Raw genomic sequence first — 18,166 nt, 5'->3', positions numbered from 1 at the left:
TTACAATACTACTCCTGTGACTATTTTGGGATTCCTCCAACTCTTGTAAATGAGAATCCTTTTAATGCTCATGAACAAACATGCTGGGGTTGAAGATTGAGTAAGTACAATAAACCTCATGTGTTATTCATGAGATTCAACACTTGTATATTTCCTCTGCTACTTACTTCCTGCTCATCCGCTCATCTTTCCATCTCAGAGGCATAAAGCCTTTCCAATGAACACCCGCAGAAACCATCAACAACAACAACAATAAAGCACTTAGCTATGGAGCAACCCATCTTTGTTTTCACAAATGTGACAAATCCAATGGACCCACACTTTTTCTTTCAAACAAATCAAATCAGAGCTTTGGTCTGGTTCATTCTGAGGTTTGTTTATGGAAAAGTATTCCCACATTGTTTCAATCCGCCTCTCACAAACTGACATTTGTTTTCCTCTCTGTACTATTCTGTTCTTTTTAACAGTGCATCTACTTTAGCATATATTTTAATGGAGCCATGGTCCCTAAAGAAGTGTAGTATACTTGATGTGCTTGTAAAATCCTTCCATTTAAGTGCTTTACCCCACTTGTACCTGTTCTCAGAGATTGAATTGGTAATGGAAACCATGCAGAGTGCTGTGGGACATCCTTTTCCCACACAACAACATTTAATCACAGACAAACATTGGGCGCTTTGCCACATTATATATCAACATCTATATGTGAGTGAGTGGAGACAGAGAGACGGAAAGAAAGAGACTGTATATGTGTTGTGAGGAAGACTATAACTAATACCAGGATAAAGTACTGTTTGTGTCTTTATGACACTCACTAAAGTAAACACAATTTCAGGACTAAAATCCATATTTGCAGGAAACATCAAGATCATTCTCTTAATGGATCTTAATTGAAGCAATAAAAGGATAAAATTATGAAGGATTGGCCTTTGATTGCAACCTTTCAAATAAATCCCTTCTGGGCGAGTTGTTATGAAGGCAGTACTTTAATGAAACATCAACATATATACCATCAAAAATGGAACGCCCCACACTGGAGTGTGTGTGTGATAGAGGGAGCTCATTTCACACACAACCACATACTTTTCACGTGGTCTGACAAGAGGAAAGCACCTCCCATCCCACCACTGCCAGGTTTCAGTGATCTCTTGGAATTTCTCATCTCTCTTGTGTCTTTCCTGTTTATTGCTTCTGTTTCTTTTTTGAGCTTTTTCTCACCATCTGATCTTTCTCCTACTCTTTCCAGTGATGTCATCTCTTCTGAGGGAGGAGATGCAGAGAGTTTTATTCCGACCTTCAAAACAGTCACTGGTGGAGTATATTGAGATTGAAGAGCCAACACACGGAAGACATTTTCTTTGTGTCTCAGGTAAAAAGCTTTTTAACAGGTTCTCTTATGAAAGCATTTTTAAGGGTCAACCATGCTGAGTGGAATTTTCTGTTACAGGTTGTACAGACCATTATCTTGCTGTAGATAATCTGTAGGGAAATGTACTGAATGTGTACTTTGCCTGGCCTATGAGGCCTGAGAAGTCAAGGTTATACTTTTGCTGCAGATGGACTGTCTGGTGCTGCAGTGTGCCTATTTATGTGCAAAAATACCAACAAAAACCTTTGTTGTTTTTCTTTTTGCAGTTGCTAAAAATAAATTAGTGCAGTTATGTATCGTGCGATGTCAGATATCTCAGACGGCCCTGAAGTCTGGATCCAAAGGGTCCCACACCGAACGCTCCAGCATACAGGAGTGCTACAGGAAGGCGGAGGTTTGGTCCCTGCAGGACCTGACTCTTGTTGACGGACGGGATGCTGATGTGGTAATTAACAATTGTATCACATTTGCTTTTCATTGCTAATTTCTGCATTATCTACCATTGTTTTCTATACAAATGATAACTATATATAATCATAAAAGTTTTATAGATGCACAACCACCAATTATCTTAATTTTTAAAATGTTATCTGGACTTGATTAAACACATCTTAACTCAAAGTCCATATGGTTTCAAGTTGCCCAGCTGGGGATCAATTAATGACATCTCTCGGAAAGCCTTTATAGACGTGGAAAGTTTTTTGTTACAAAATGTAGTGTGCTGGAAATCTGCTGAAATGTTTATCAAAAACATTATCGCATATTTATGCTTTCATTGCCTACCAGGCCATTCCCTTTTAAATGTACGTCAATTTGCCAATAGTTTCTTGTCACATTTCATTTTAATTGAGGGAACACTGTTTTCTTTTAAATAATTGTGTTACCTCTGGTTTTAAAATAGGTTACCAGAAGGCTTTTTATTTATCTTTTCATATAGCTAATGCTTTCTGATTTTGTGTCTCCAGGATGACCCCTGTTTTCTGCTGCACTTTGACAAGGTCCGTACAGTGACGGCCGTCAGCTGCTCGGCCAAATACTCGTTTGTGCGTGCCCTGTTTGTTCTCAGCGAACAGCACTGCCAGAAGCCACTAAACCTGCGGAACTTTGACTGGGCCTACATCACGCCCACCTCCTTCTACTCTAACAGAGGAGACTGTGTTGTGCTAACACAGATTTGCTTCTATGCTTTAAATTTGGTTTGTCTGTCCATGTGTCCCGTGCCTCTGGATGCTTAATGGAATGACGCAATGATTATGTGTGTGTCATTTAACGTGTATGTGTGTATGTAAAAACCTGTGTTGAGAAGGAAGTGTGAAATGGGTGTAGTATTGTGGAATCTGTTACAACAAAAGGGCTTATTTAAAAATTAAATGTCTTTTGCATCAATACTCTGCTGAATGTATCTTCATGGCAAATGCAAGTTTTAGGGCGCTAAGTGTTTTTCGAAAGTACAATCCTGTACTGTGATAATTTCATGACTTATCCCTGAAAGTATTCTATTCTCAGTGCTATTGTATAAATGTCCATTTCAAATTGAGAACAAATAAAATAACTACACATTTCTTACCTTTCTCTGAGTTGTTGTGCCCTATTTTTCCCAGATGACTTCAGTATGGCAACTAACTTGAGGAGGGGGGAATTCAGAGTTTCACCATCCTGAGGGAACATTATATTCTTTAAAATTCAAATATACTCACATTTTGTGTATATTTAAGGGCTTATTACAGGGGTGTCCAAACCTTTTTCACAGAGGGCCACATACAGAAAAATATACGAAGGGCTGGGCCATACCGTGAGGTATATTGCCTCATAAGTTAAGTTAAAAGTCAGCTAAATCAATCAAATGTAGGTAAATTATGCTTAATACTTGAATATGCTTTAAGGAAAACAGCCTACATCACAGCTCTCCATAGGGTTTCATTAATTTTGTTAGCAGCTTATTTTTTAAAACAGGAGCCTCAGATTGCATAAGAGGAAATATGAAGGGTTTATTTAAAGGGTGTTATGAAAATAAGTTATTGGGCTTTTTTCTTATCAACTTAGATTTGATAGGAAATGTTTTCTACTTTAATTGACTGAATTTGTTTGAAGAGTGGGCTTCTTAACACATGAATACTGTGTAATATCTGTTTTCATCAATATTTAAGAAGTACAATACAAGACAAGCACAAGTTTCATTTTTGGGCCATACTCCATTATACTTTTTGAATTTGCTGAGGGCCGATTCGAAATGGCCTGTGGGGCCGCATATGTACTACAGCGTCTCCAGCGCTTTCGAAAGGCAATGGCCGTGGCTGTCTCCTCCTGATTGGTGGAGTTGGCCCAATAGCCGTAGCGCCACTGTCCTGACGTCAGGACAGTGTTCAAATCTGGATCCGTTTTTATCAGATCCGTTGCAGCCCCTTTTTTAGAGATTTGGGTATGGAGGAAAATAGAGAGGGTTGTGTTTTCTGACACTTGGTGAGTTCCCTGGAACACCGGGGACACATATTCATGTATAAAAGACGTACAAAAGTGCATTTTGCATGATAGGTCCCCTTTAAGTTTAGAAAATAGCTTGTAATGCTATTTTCACTCACAGGGATAACAGGGGCATTAGATGAGAGGTTCAATATCAAAATCTTCAAAATGACACCAACCGGCACCTCCTTCACTAATAAATGTTGTATGCAGTTGCATGTCCAAACAACAACAGATCTTTCGGGTTTATAGGTATAATAGCCATTTTATTAGAGAAAGGATCTGTACACATTTTCATGAATCGTTCATGCCATCAAGGTGCACCTTTCTTTTACTTGTCTTTAACTAATAAAAGTTTCACAAGATTCAAACGAGCAACAAGCTATAAAAGTTGTTTTTGGTTATATAACGAGGACACTTCTATTTTTTAAAGTTGTAATTTGATAAGATTGAAGATTGAAGATTTAACTTATTGTCATTACGTAGTACAGGTGATATGTAACAAAACGGTTTCTCTGCATTTGACCCATCCTAGTGTCAGGAGCAGTGGGCTGCCATTATGTACGGCGCCCGGGGAGCAGTGTAGGGAACGGTGCCTTGCTCAGGGACACCTCGGTAGCACTTGGTCTTTCCGGGACTTGAACTGGTGACCTTCCAGTTGCCAAGCCAAGTCCCCTATGGACTTCGCCACCATAAGGTTATTCTTGCACTTATATAATATAGGTTAAAGGAAAGGGCAAGCAGCAAACATAATGATTTAATTGCGTCAAGGCATCCATTTACATATAAACAGGAATAAAAAAAAGGTAAAAAAAATAAAGGTAAAAAAAGCCCAGGTAATGAAAGTAACAGTGTGTGTGTGTGTGTGTGTGTGTGTGTGTGTGTGTGTGTGTGTGTGTGTGTGTGTGTGTGTGTGTGTGTGTGTGCGTGCGTGCGTGCGTGCGTGAGGAAGACATTTCACCATAAACAAAAAATGTAATCACAATGTATCAGAGCTGAGCTAATGCTTTTCCACTGAATAGCTCTGCGAAGTTTTCACAATATTAAATGTGTTTCATTTAGCAATTAAACTGCAGGCAACATCATTGGCTGCTAGTTAATCAAGCAAGAGGGTGAATAAAGTCTGTGTCGTGAATGCAAAATTCACAATAAGACGCAGACAAAGAGGGTCTTCAGGGGGATGAGAGACCATGTGTATTTGGCTCTTCCTAGAAAGCGGGTTAATGCTAATGGTAAGAGAAGGCTTAATGCTTTGTTGTTCTTCAATTTAAGCTATTTTTCTTTACCTCTTGGACCAGGAGGCTGATCAGTAAAACAAAACAACAGAAATGCAGGTTATAAAGTTACGTATTTATGTATCTCTGTAGTTTTTCACTCTAAGTGCTTATGTCTGTTGTTAGGTGCTTTTAGAGCTTCTTCTCTGAAATCAGCAGCATAAAAGCATGAAAGACCATCCAAAAACATAGGGAACTTCTCAGCCGTCTGACAAGCTTTTAGATTTCAAATGGATGTAGATTATAATACTCTCTCATTTTTAGTAAGAAATATTTTAATTCAGTACTTTTTTACATTGGGCGATTGCTACTTTAACATAAATGTCAAATGCACTGTTGTTTATAAGTTCCAAATGCATTTAATAATAATTGAAGATACATTTATTTACAATGGACTCGACAATTCATTAACTTATGAATATGTTTGCACAGTGTTGCTAAATTCAGCCTATTTTTGACACAACAAAAACTGTCTTACATCTGATTTAATTTCATGAAATGCTGTCTGCCTTTTCTAAATAGGGAAATGGGGGAAATTCATTAACTTTATATAAACATAATAGACACAAAGCTGCGCTGAAAGCCTCCCTGCGCTTCAGACCCTGTTTACTCAGAAGGCTCACTCCTCCAGACTGTGAGTCACTGAGCCGTGACTCAGTCCTCTAATGTGCTGCAGTCCCTGTTTGGCATGAAAGCAGAAAGCAATGGTACACAGGAAATATTGGTGAGTATTTTTTCCAGAGTAATTACTATTTTGCTCTGAAATAGTGATATTTAATCATTTTGGAGTGTATTTATTACTCATAGCTTCTAGAGTGCGATCAAAAATGCAGAGTCAATTCTACTGGAGTTAAACCATGACCATGCTGTAACGGAGGTGATCTCTGGGGCCATAGATCTCGGTCTCCGTTACGGATTATATAGCTTCATTATTGGCGAAGTATATTCATTTGTTCCACGCTAAAACATTGCACAGGAAGCATGTGAATCTATGTCATTTATGCATATATTTGTCACGATCTGTCTATGTTTTAGTTTGTCTGTCTCTGTTTCCTGTTTTAGTTTGAAAAGTGTTCCCCCTCCCGTCTTGTCTGTTGCTGGTGATTGCGTTCACCTGGTGCCCTGTGTTTCTCCTCCCTCCTCACCTGTGTCTTGTTGGTTTGATTAGTCCTGTGTGTATTTAGGTTCTGTTTTCCTGTTAGTGTGTGTGTGTGAGATCCTTGGTGCTGGTGACTGTGTTCACGTGAGACAGTCATATTGAGGCTGTGTATCCTGTACCACAAAGAGGAATAAATGCCCACACCGGGTTGTATTTGAACTCTCTGCCTCTGCCTCCTTGCTTAGTCGGGCCGCTCAATGGTCAGCTTCACACACGCCCACTCATGTTCATTAAGCACTTTGGTTTATTGACCTTTTTTATTGTAAAGATCATTATGGTTCATTTATTCTATTCTGAGTAAAATTACCTTCTATTGGGAGTAAAATTACCTTCTAGTTGGAGTGAAATTACCTTCTATTGGGAGTAAAATGACCTTCTATTATGAGTAAAATGGCAGTAGAGTTGTTTTTAATATACACTACATAGAGTAAATAACCATTAAGCAGAGTCAAATCTAAGCACATAATAGAGTAAAATGAACTCTAAAAATACAACTCTGAACAAAGAGTACATTTTACTCTATATAGGTTGGGACCAAATGTTATATTTTTAGAGTAAAATTTTCTTCAATTTGAGTCAATTTTACTCAGAGAAATTTACTGTGTATTGAACTGTGGTTACTTTTAGGGGTGCAACTAAAGGTTATTTTTGTCAATGGTTATACCGTTAATTTTTTTTTTTTTTGCATGATAAATTAGTTGTATAATCTAGAAAAGTGTCAATCAGTGATTCACAAAGTCCAAGAGTCTTCAGATTTAGACAAATTCAATAAAACCGTTGACTTATTTCTTGAATGATGCTATAAATGGGGCGAAGCCTACGAGCTAGTTCAGGCAGTCAACTCGAGCACTTATGCTGCATTCATACATAACGAGCTTATTGTCAAATTGCACTGCAGCTATTCATTCATCATTGTAATGGTTTTGAATAGAAAACCATGATTTGTAATGTAGATTTAGTCATCACAATGACAATGACAATTATTGTTGTTTTCCCAGTATGAGGTGAAATCAAAAACAATGTGTCTGATCATCCTGGGGGAACAAGCCTGCGATAAACAGTTATTAAATGTGGAGGGAAAAGGATGAACATTTCTCTTTTAATCAACTACCAAGATTGATATGATATGATAATAACCACAGCCAGTAAACACATTTAATTAAGAGCAAGAGGCCAAGTTGAAAGTAAAGTAACTCCAGACAACCTTGATGGAAACATTTTAGGAAGTAAACCTATTATTTTTCTTGCCAGGAGTTTGATAAATACCACCCTTTTTATGTGCAGTAAATAATGAAGCATGTGAGCTTAGTTTAGCATAAATTATGCAACAGTAGGAAACAGCTAACTTGGCTCTGTCGCGATGGTACATAGCACACAACCCTTGTTCAACATTAAATGTCATATTTACTTCTTTTTTTTGTACGTAATCAGGATATAATGTGTTAGTTAGTGAGCTAAAGAGTTGTTAGTAAGTAGATTGTATCACTTTTCTGCAAGGCAAGGCTAGCTGTTTTCCCATGTTTGTCTTAATGCTAAGCTAAGCTAACCGGCTGCTTGCTGTGGCTTCATATTCACTGACATGAGAGTGATATTGATCTTTTCATCTTACTCTCCACAAGAAAGGTAAAGGTGACAGAACTGGGCACTAAAAATAAATGTTGCCTAGGTCTAGCTAAAGGAGTCTCATTGAAAACCCACAATTGGAGGGTTTATTGTAGCCTACCCGTCACAGCAGTGTTGTGTGCGAAGTTGGTGGGATGAAATGCAACACCTTTGCACAGGCTACTTGACAGACAAGCACTGCACAGTTTCAAAACGAGCTACATGATATTCAAATAGTATGTTTGATCACGTTCTATCAATCCCTTTTCCAAACCAGCTTGCCTCACATGTCCGGAGACAACACCAGACGTTTATGGCAAGCCAATTTAGCTTTTATTCATTTCTGGAGGATATCAAAAAATAAATTCTTACTAGTAAGAATGCGAATTCTTGATGTCAAAAATTCAATTCTTACTAGTAATTATGTTTATTTCTGATAACAGAAATGCGATTTTAACTTGTGAGATTTGCATCGTTTTTCTCATTCATTTCAATGGGAGTTCAACTAGTTCAAATGCCCATTTCTGATATCAGTAATTCAATTGTTGATATCAGAAATACAATTTGAACTAGTTCAAAATCCTTTTTTTGATATCAAGAATTCAATTGTTACTAGTTATAATTAAAAATGTAATTATAACTAGTAACAATTGAATTTCTGATACCAAAATGTGCAATCGAAGTTAAAATTCAATTTTTTCAATTCAATAGATTTGTTGATATCCTCCAGAAATGAATAAAAGCTAAATTGGCTTGCCATAATCAAGGTGCCAAACAAAATCCACAAGACACAAACACATCTGATTGTTTGGACAATAACATGTTTAAACTTGCTCTCATAAAACAGGGAAGAACAAAGAAAGGTACCATCGAAAAGTGACTACAGGCAATGGGCCTGTTTTAAGGAGTTCCCATTATCTTTTAACCAAAGAATAGAAGGTATGGGTCAAATAGTTAATGTTTTGCCTCCCTAGGAAACATGTTTTCGAAAAACCTACTTGTCTTTTATAACTTCTGACAGACTTGCACATTTGAAAGTAAAGATTATTTTAATAAAATTAGCTGCCATTTTGGAAACATTTAGATAGTGTGAACCCCCTAACAGAGTGCTTCAAGGAGGGCAGTGCCAGACGGTTCACAATGAAATACCTCGACCCCTCCATTCTCGCAAATTTTAGGCCCATCTCCCAGCTACCTTTTTTATCAAAAGCCCTGGAGCGAGTAGTCTACGCCCAGCTGCAGTCTTTTTAACCATGCATGGAATCCATGAAAAGTTTCAGTCTGGCTTCAAACCCATGCACAGCACTGAAACAGCCCTTTTAAGAGTTTTTAATGATCTGCTCCTAGCTGCCGACTCAGGTAGCCCAGCTGTCTTGGTGCTGTTAGACCTGACAGCTGCCTTTGACACTGTGGACCATAGCATCCTGTTGTCACGGCTTGAACAGTCCGCTGGCATCACAGGCTCTGCCCTTGCATGGTTCAGGTCCTACCTGACAGACCGTAGCTTCTCGGTACAGCTAGGTGCCTTCTCCTCTGCCAAAGCCCCTCTTACCTGTGGGGTTCCCCAAGGCTCGATTCTGGGCCCCATCCTTTTTCTACTGTACATACTGCCCCTAGGTTCAATTCTCACAAAACATAATATTCCCTTCCACTGCTACGCCGACGATGTACAGATCTATCTGCCTCTCAAAGCAAATGTCAAACACTCACTACAGCAGTTGATGGACTGCTTAACAGAGATAAAATCCTGGCTGAGCAAAAACGTTCTCAACCTCAACGAGAGCAAGACTGAGGTCATCTTTTTTGGACCCCAACCACCAGCCTCTCCGGTTGATATTCTGGGCTCTCTCAAAAAAAACATCCTCCCCTCGGTCATGAACCTTGGAGTGACCTTCACTAGCACTTTTAAATTCGACAAGCAGGTCAGCACCGTAGTCAAATCCTGCTTTTTTTAAATAAGACTATTGGCCAAAACCAAGTCGTATGTATCTTTTAATGACCTAGAAAGGGTTATTAACGCCTTTGTAACCTCGAGACTGTCGACATGGGGAATTATCTTAAAGCACTGCTGTTGCCTGAAGAGTCTACTTCCACTGAGAGGGAAATTGCCAATATTCTCTGAATTGCTGTGACTTAAAGTCACTTCCAATCCTGGAACATTTAATTTATTGATTTTCAGCGCATGCAATGAAATCATCTTTGAAAGTTAACCACATAGTATGAGTCATAGGCTTTGAAACAAATATGTTACGATAAGATTTGTCGCCAGCCCTTCAACTTTGTCCATTTGAACAGTGACCCCTGTTGGAGGGGACTGTTGAGATGATCAAATAGGACCACAAAACACAGGACTGAAGAAAAGTGGTTCCAGTTTTCCAGCAGTCAGTTCATCTTCCAGTGAGTTTGACAACCTGTGATAAGACTTTAAAGTTGTGTGTGCTCTACTTACATTCCCTTTGGAGGATGTGTGTGTGTGTGTGTGTGTGTGTGTGTGTGTGTGTGTGTGTGTGTGTGTGTGTGTGTGTGTGTGTGTGTGTGTGTGTGTGTGTGTGTGTGTGTGTGTGTGTGTGTGTGTGTGTGTGTGTGTGTGTGTGTGTGTGTGTGTGTGTGTGTGTGTGTGTGTGTGTGTGTGTTTATTTTAATTAAACATCATGGCTCACTTGTGTAGGAGAAATGTGAACATATGTTTATAGCTGTTGTTTGTATTGTTCTCTTGTTTCTTATGAGTGGAATTAGTTTATAGGCACATGGCTTCATTTTTTTATCGTTTCCCTTTTTAATTTGTAACGTTATTCCCTTTGGTTTTGGTTTTTATACTCTTAAGCTGCTGTAACAAGTATGTTTGACCGTGGGGAATAATTCAAACTCGTATTTTATCCTACATTACTTGATCTATTTCAATTGAATCTCATCCGAAGGACACTGAGCTGGGACGTCTGATAAAAGTCCTCTACAAAGTAGCAACATACAGTTGAATAACATTGTGCTGCTTTCTCAGATAGAATATCTATGGATGATTCACAGTGATCTATATGAATCACATCCAGCACAGGAACATATTATTTATCAACCTGAACATGCACCACTTTACCAGGAACTTTTATTCTCATTACGTCTTTGTTTTTTTCTTCTTAAAACTGTTCATGGTTTATGAACCAACACCTCCACCAAGTGGCTTTACAGTGAACTGCATGTGGGATATAAAAACTGTACATAATGTGTTTTTGGTCATGAATAGCATCTTTTCAGTCAAATTAATTATACACTTGTTCAATACAAGTCACTACAGCATTTCAAACTGAACTGTGAATAAATGCAATGGAAAAAAAGAACCACATCACAAAACTTAGAGCTTTACATTTTTATAAGACTTATAAAAAAAGAAAAAACATAACACATTAATAACTAAGGCATGTCATACATTGTGTTTTTTCTTTGTTTCTCTGAGGATTATTTACAAACAGGCTTATTTACATATAGCAATAACTCAGAAATGAAAAAGCTACATCGTCTAGCACGAACAACCAGTTAGCATAATGATAATATATTTGTTATGTACAATGTAACTGGCAAGGCTAGAGCAAGAAAGAACATAAACAAGTCTGCAAAAGGTTTAAATAACTTCAAGTATCTGTCATCTATTTCATGGAGGTTTTAGTCCAATGGGAAGCAGATTTTAAGCGACACCGAAGATAAACCAAAAATGTGGTGGAGCTGCAAACCGTGTAGTGTTGCTGGGACAGGACAGGTGGAGCTATAACCGATGGAAAGGACATCACAGACAATGCAATAAACGTGGAGACAGAACAATCACGTCTGTGATAAATGCCCACTTATTAATAAACTTCTAACACAACCATGGGAAATCTCCTCTCTACATATAAAGTGATATCCAGCTTATTGGCCTATAGCACCTTTTTTACTGCTTTGAATAACAAATGTGCAACAGGCAGAAAAAAGACAAAAACAAAAGGAAACAACTGTTCCTCTGGGGAAAATGAGTCGAACGCAACAGGTTTCCAAACAGTCCTCATGTTCCTGGACTTTGTATTTGAACAAAACATCTTAGGTATCCAAAAGTAACTTCACAACATTCTGCGGCCGTTTAATTGTCTCTCTAATGAAACTCTGCGTTCCACTTTAAATTTAAACTTCATAAAAACTGCAATACAGCAACTCATTCCTCCACAAGTACCTTACATGTAAATGATGGTCCAAATATAATAAAAGCATTGTCAGAACTACAGTCAGTTGTATAAGAAGATCTGGTTAGTCTTAGCAGTAGTATTGCCTACTCTAGTTATATAGTCACTATTAAGAAACATGTGGCCCCAGCACGGGCCATTTGTCCTATTAACGTCTCCAAGCGCATGGAACACTAATGCTACTTCACGACGTTCAGCAACACTGTGAGGCTCCACTGCCTCCTTTGATTACATTTCATTTTAGTGTATGCGTTTTGGAAGGAGATAAAGAAATTGTCCATGTACAACAAATCACGAGCAAGTGTCATGGTCTCTGAAGTCCCCCAACGCAAGTCTCAAACGGGACCCGTCACAGTGCTCCGCTTTTGACAAGTCCCTCAAACGAGGAGCATTGTGAAGACTCTAGTGTCATTTTTTTTAAGACCTTAAAGTAGAGCAGCAAAAAAAGTGAATTCAGATTTCTGTTCTTGTGTGGCTCAAATAAAAAAACGCCATCATGTGTCAAATGAAAAAGCCGTGTCAGAACCAAACCGGGCTACGAGAAGTGAAACTTTTAGGACCGTCCTCTCAAGACTAGTGCATTTCCTGGGGAGCAGGGTACCATTTGAGAATCTGCTCTGATGCCTCCCCGAACCCTCTCTCCTCTCAGCAGACAATGAGGGCCAGGGGCTCGATTTCCCGACGCTGGTTTTTCTTCAGCAGCTGAATGCGATTGTGGCAGTAGAACTTGATGGCCCTCCAGTCGCGGTGGTTGCTGACCAGCAGGGGGCACTGCTGCAGGCAGCGCTCGCAGTCAGCCTTCGCGGGGACCCGGAGATCCGTGATGTTCTGGGTGAGGTGCTCCTCGACCGCAGCCCGCTCCGCCTCTGACCAGGGACGCTTCAGGACGCCTCGCTTTCCTACACAGGAGAGATGAGAGGAAACTTGAACATGTGTGTCAACAGCTTCTGTCATTTTACACGATGCAAGTGATACCTCTCATTGACCCCCACCACTGCTCACAACCTACATATATATATATATATATATATATAACTTTAAGATCTGCTTTTTAGATTCCTGCATAGTTTCCTAATACACATTATCATCAGTCTTTTTTTACAGAGACACCTCACAGTGTTTTATGACTTGCATACCATGGCCACTTGACCTTGAGTTCAGATGTTTCGTAGATTTGGTTTAACTAGATCAACCAGTTCACCATTTAAAGTGAATTTAACTACTATACGCTATAGTTGTATTTATGAGCATTGTTATAGTATAATATGTCATTTAAAAAGTCATAGAGTCAAAAGTCAAAGTATAGTGTGTCATAAAAACTATATTTGTATTACTTTTTTCCAGACACAAATATATTATTCTATTCTTTTCCACTTTTTTCAACATTATAATTTGTATTGAGTCTATTTTGGGGTTATTTGGACATAAATGCAGTGTACATTTAAATATCACATGTACTTTATATTTATTTACATTCCTTTGTTTTTGGTAAATCATTATTTGGCAACTACACCTATTATTAAAACCTTAACAAACCTGATTTGGGCTGTCCTGAGTCCCGGCTGTGGTGTGCCCGTTCTCGCAACTATATTTTAGCCAGCGTGGATCACAATATGTGAATATATTAACTCCAAACGCATCTGCTGCTGCTTGAATTTCTAATTCTGTTGCCCAACTGCCAACCTCACGCATTTTGGATGTGCTGAGGTATTCTGACATGGAGGAGGTCAAAATACGCTCATAAGGCACAGCATTGCTCTGCATTTGATGAACCACTGCACGCCTAATTATTGTGTGATGGCTTTGTGTACCACACACAGCTTGACTCACTGCTCTAAAGAAACAGTTTCCGTCACCCTCTATTTTTTCATTGAGACATGGAGCCCCTATCAAACCAATTTGTGTAGACACAACATCTACTTTTTCTGACTGCACATGTAACTGCTCACAAAGAGCTTGTGCAAGTTGATGACTAAGAGGATTAAACTGCAGTCGTCCACTTGTTACTTCTTTGACAAAAGCAACGTCTGAATTAACTGCGGTAACATCACTCTTTTTAAATTTTTTGCAAGCAGAAGATCCCTTACGAGTCTTACGCTTTGCACCCATCTGAATGTTGGTGCAGCCAAGTGTGGACTGAATAGTTGAACTACAACCCAAATCAGTCTCTGTCGTTTTGGGAGTCACTCTTGGACCCAAAGACAGATTACTGCTTTCAATTGGGCCTATTTGAGTGACTCGAACACCAGCGATCTCAAAATGTTTTTGAGACTCAGAAGATCCCTTTGGAATGTTATGCTTTGCACCCATCTGAATGTTGGTGGACTGAATAGCTGAACTACAACCCAAATCAGTCTCTGTCGTTTTGGGAGTCACTCTTGGACCCAAAGACAGATTACTGCTTTCAATTGGGCCTATGTGAGTGACTCGGACACCAGCGATCTCAAACTGTTTTTGAGACTTCTTGAGGAACGCTGCAAATGTCCATATGTATTCAAACACGTGTTCAAGGCCTCTGAAATACAGAACAACACTACGCCCCTCGCCATCGCTCTAACATTTGTAGGAGCAAAAACGCTTTGATGGAAAGGCTTCAGTAAAAATGGATTGTTAAAAGTCATTGCTTGGTGTTTTTAGTTGGTGGAATTTGAGAACTGTAACAGTATTTTTAATTTGTAGAATTGTCCGCAGGATTGCAGTTTTTGTTTTGTTTTATTTTGCCAGTCTTTTACTGAAGCATGTTACTGGGATCTGACCTGTTCTTTATCCTCCTCAGAACGTCAGATTTTGTATAAATTCACTACGGCACTAAACTAATTGATATGTTTGTGTGTTTCCACTGGGTACTCCTTAGACATCCGACATTGTGTCTCACCGAAAGACAGCAGCACTGAGAGGCCTGCCCATTTTTTTCCGATATGACACAACCAAGTTTCTTCTGGAGTGTTTGGTAAGTAATACTAACTGTAGGAAATAAACTTACACAATACAATTAATATTGCTTAATGTAGCTTAAACATGTTATGACCTCATAGCTTATGCTAATCATTTTATGCACAATACACTTTGTGTAAGATTTAATTTTGAGCCCAGAGATGCCGTGCTGTTGAGTTGCAATTATAACTTCCACAAGCTGAATGGTAAGACTCAGTAGATTGGTGCTAAAGTTAGAATCAGTGGATATGTATTTTGTTGTTTAGTTTTCCATAGCACTCATTCATGCATATTTTACTTTTCCTCAGGACACTGACCATGAAGAACGATTGCTCAGAGGTGTGTCTGTGGCCATCCTCACCGTCATTGAAGATGATGATGCCGCCATATCGCCAAATGTGCGAGACGTGGCTGTTGTGTTGGAAGGGACCATTGTACTGCATGACCTACCAGACCTCTCTACTGCCTTTGCATACCTCTTTGGGCTACTTTATGCAATGAACATGGATTTTCCAAAGGAGATGAGGTATACCTTTGAAGCCATTCAGACTATCTTTTAAGAGCTTGGCTCTCGACGCTCGCAGCGCATAAGGTCTCGGAAAACAAAGCTTTTGCTGTGAATGTTAATGGGGAAGCCAGACATGACTTTAACCTATGTTTCGCCTGTTCTAGTGCATTGTGGTTAGTGCTCATGTAAAACCTCACAGCATTCATTTCATTTTAAGCATATAAGTTCTCTTCTGAAATAGAGAATCAAAGAATGTGTGGATGTGTAAGTTGCCAGTTCAAAAGAGGGGCATATCCAGTATTTCTACTGTTCAAGTTCATTGTTAGTGATCAGGTAAAACTTCAATGTATGTACTTGCACATGCAGTCATTTTAAGCATGAAGTCCCATTTGCCTGTGAAATTGAAATGTGTGGAATTGTGAGTTGCCAGTTGACAAGAGGCACTGGATTGTAATTGTTATATTTGTTTATTCTTAAATTCTTTGATTGTGATGTGCTGAAGAGGCTGAGGCCTGATTTATCACAATGATGCCAGGTGTGTGAATCCTATTTTGACCTGATGGATAAAAGCAGAAGCAGAAACCATCCTCAGAATCTGTGTTCAAAGGCCATCATCATTTTCTGTTTAAAGCAGCTTTGCTAGATGTTTATTATGTCAAGAAATGTCCTTAACTTGTGTTATGTTGCAAAACGTGCATTTTTTCAAATCCATATATTCAGCATGTGAAGAATGCATGTTATCAACGTCTAGCAAAGCTGCTTTAAACAGAACATGATGATGGCATGGGGTCTGCGAGACAGCGAGACACAGAGGAACTCAGCCTGAGCACACACACACACAGCTGGGCTGGGCGAGTCGGCTGACAGCTTCCATACAGCGCTGCATTGCCTGGCAGCATAGACAGGTCTTTTCTGTGTTAGAGTTTTACTCGCTACAGGGTGTACTTTGAGGGTTTGTGACTCTGCAGACCGTTTACATGCAGAAAAACCTACATAACACACAAGGGGATGGGTAATAACCAGAAAAGCATATGATAAGACCTTTAAAAGAGAGAATGTTTTGTGTGCTAAAGTGGACAAAAAATGTTCAAAATGTTCATATAATTGAATTAAATCGTAATAATCAACTGAATAAATAATGGCTCTTTTTTTTGTTAGTTCATTTTCAATGTCTGACATCAATGTTGATTGAAATCTTCAGCGTGACAATATCTCAATGTTGATTCAAAGACTTTTTGCTATCTGATAATAACATTGTTTCAATGTATAATGCAACGCATAATATAGTTGAATCAATGTTGTTGCAATTCTACATTCTTTCAATGTTGATCATATCGTAATTGAATCAAGGTTGATTCATTGTTGGGATTGATTGAAAATTCAATGTTCTTTCAATGCTGATCATAGCGAGCACTTTCAATGTTATTTTCAATGTCTGACATCAATGTTGATCACAATCTTCAGCGTGACAATATCTCAATGTTGATTCAATGACTTTTTGCTATCTGGGAAGGCACTGTACATCCTCACTCCCCATTGCTCCCCGGGCGCTGTACAATAGCTGCCCACTGCTCCTACTAGGATGGGTTAAATGCAGAGGCCAAATTTCACTGTGTGCTTGTGTGACCATAAAAGAGGGTTTCATCCCTCCAATTATATTCTACAGAATTGGAAAACATAATACAAAACCTTGTTAGTGATGGTGATGGTGTGGTAAAGTACATACATACATTACCTGCACTATTTGTCTGTTGTTGTAATAAAGTAAATTACAAATGTGCAAATAAAGGATTCTTATATTTTGGCTATTCTTCTGGCTTTGAATTGAGTGGAAGAAGTCCAGACAAGGAAGGTATTGATAGGCTCTGACTCCAGCAGTGCATTGGAAAGCATTAAACATAGGCCTTCAGAAACAAGACAAGACATAGTACCGGAAATAGCACAAACACTTCAACAAATTTGAAGGGCAGGAGCGGTCACCTATTTCATCTGGATTCCTGCACACATTGGGGTGGAGGGAAATGATCTGGTATATGCAAAGTTGGAGACAAAGAAGAGACAAATTAGTATGAGTATATTATATTATATTATATATATATTATATTATATATTATATTGCAAGGCTAAGATCACAAGCATCATGAAATCCCAAATGAAAAAGAAATGGCAGGATGAGTCAGTGTAATAGAGGAGTAAAGGACAGACATTGTTATAATGTTAGTTGGAGAAACAAGAGAAGTCAACACAATAACGTGCGGCAAATGTGAATATTGTAGCAAGCTAGCAATGACAAAACAATTGCTGATTTTTTTTTGCAATTTCTAAGAACTGAAGCAAGTACTGAACAGAAACCACACAGAATTAAATATATTTTGCGACGGAGTTCAGGGGAGGTGGCGTACAGGGCAGTATTTAGGTTTTACAAACGGACAAGGATTATAACGTAGGATTTGAGGTTTTACAGTGCTCATCTACACTCTATTCCAGAAAGTGGCGGGACAAATTGTATGCAAACCGCCCCCTTAAGATTTTTTTGACCAATGAGATGTCTGCTGAGGCTGAGTGACATGAATTTGGACCAATCCTGTTAATCGGGTAACGGTTGATAGCACTCCCATCTTCTCTGGTTAGTGCGTAGCTGCATCAGTACAGATT

General features: G+C 38.8%; 1 protein-coding gene across 1 annotated transcript; it reads left to right on the top strand.

Annotated features, from left to right (window-relative positions):
- The first annotated feature begins 1,248 nt into the window (after positions 1-1,248).
- Positions 1,249-2,604, top strand: LOC117481539 (exocyst complex component 1-like). Its single transcript, XM_034129254.1, has 3 exons — positions 1,249-1,369; positions 1,636-1,814; positions 2,335-2,604. Exons 1-3 carry the CDS (start codon positions 1,249-1,251, stop codon positions 2,602-2,604), a joined length of 570 nt encoding a protein of 189 aa, XP_033985145.1.
- Positions 2,605-18,166: the final 15,562 nt, after the last annotated feature.

The sequence above is a fragment of the Trematomus bernacchii genome, unplaced genomic scaffold (assembly GCF_902827165.1).
Source record: "Trematomus bernacchii unplaced genomic scaffold, fTreBer1.1, whole genome shotgun sequence".
NCBI classification, from domain to species: domain Eukaryota; kingdom Metazoa; phylum Chordata; class Actinopteri; order Perciformes; family Nototheniidae; genus Trematomus; species Trematomus bernacchii.
This window is presented reverse-complemented; position numbering and strand designations above follow the sequence as displayed.

Excerpts from the sequence above, each read along its gene's own strand:
- LOC117481539 (XM_034129254.1), top strand. The coding sequence starts at position 1,249 with ATGTCATCTCTTCTGAGGGAGGAGATGCAGAGAGTTTTATTCCGACCT. Across the intron at positions 1,370-1,635 it reads ACATTTTCTTTGTGTCTCAG|TTGCTAAAAATAAATTAGTG; the intron begins GTAAAAAGCTTT and ends TTCTTTTTGCAG. Across the intron at positions 1,815-2,334 it reads ACGGACGGGATGCTGATGTG|GATGACCCCTGTTTTCTGCT; the intron begins GTAATTAACAAT and ends TTGTGTCTCCAG.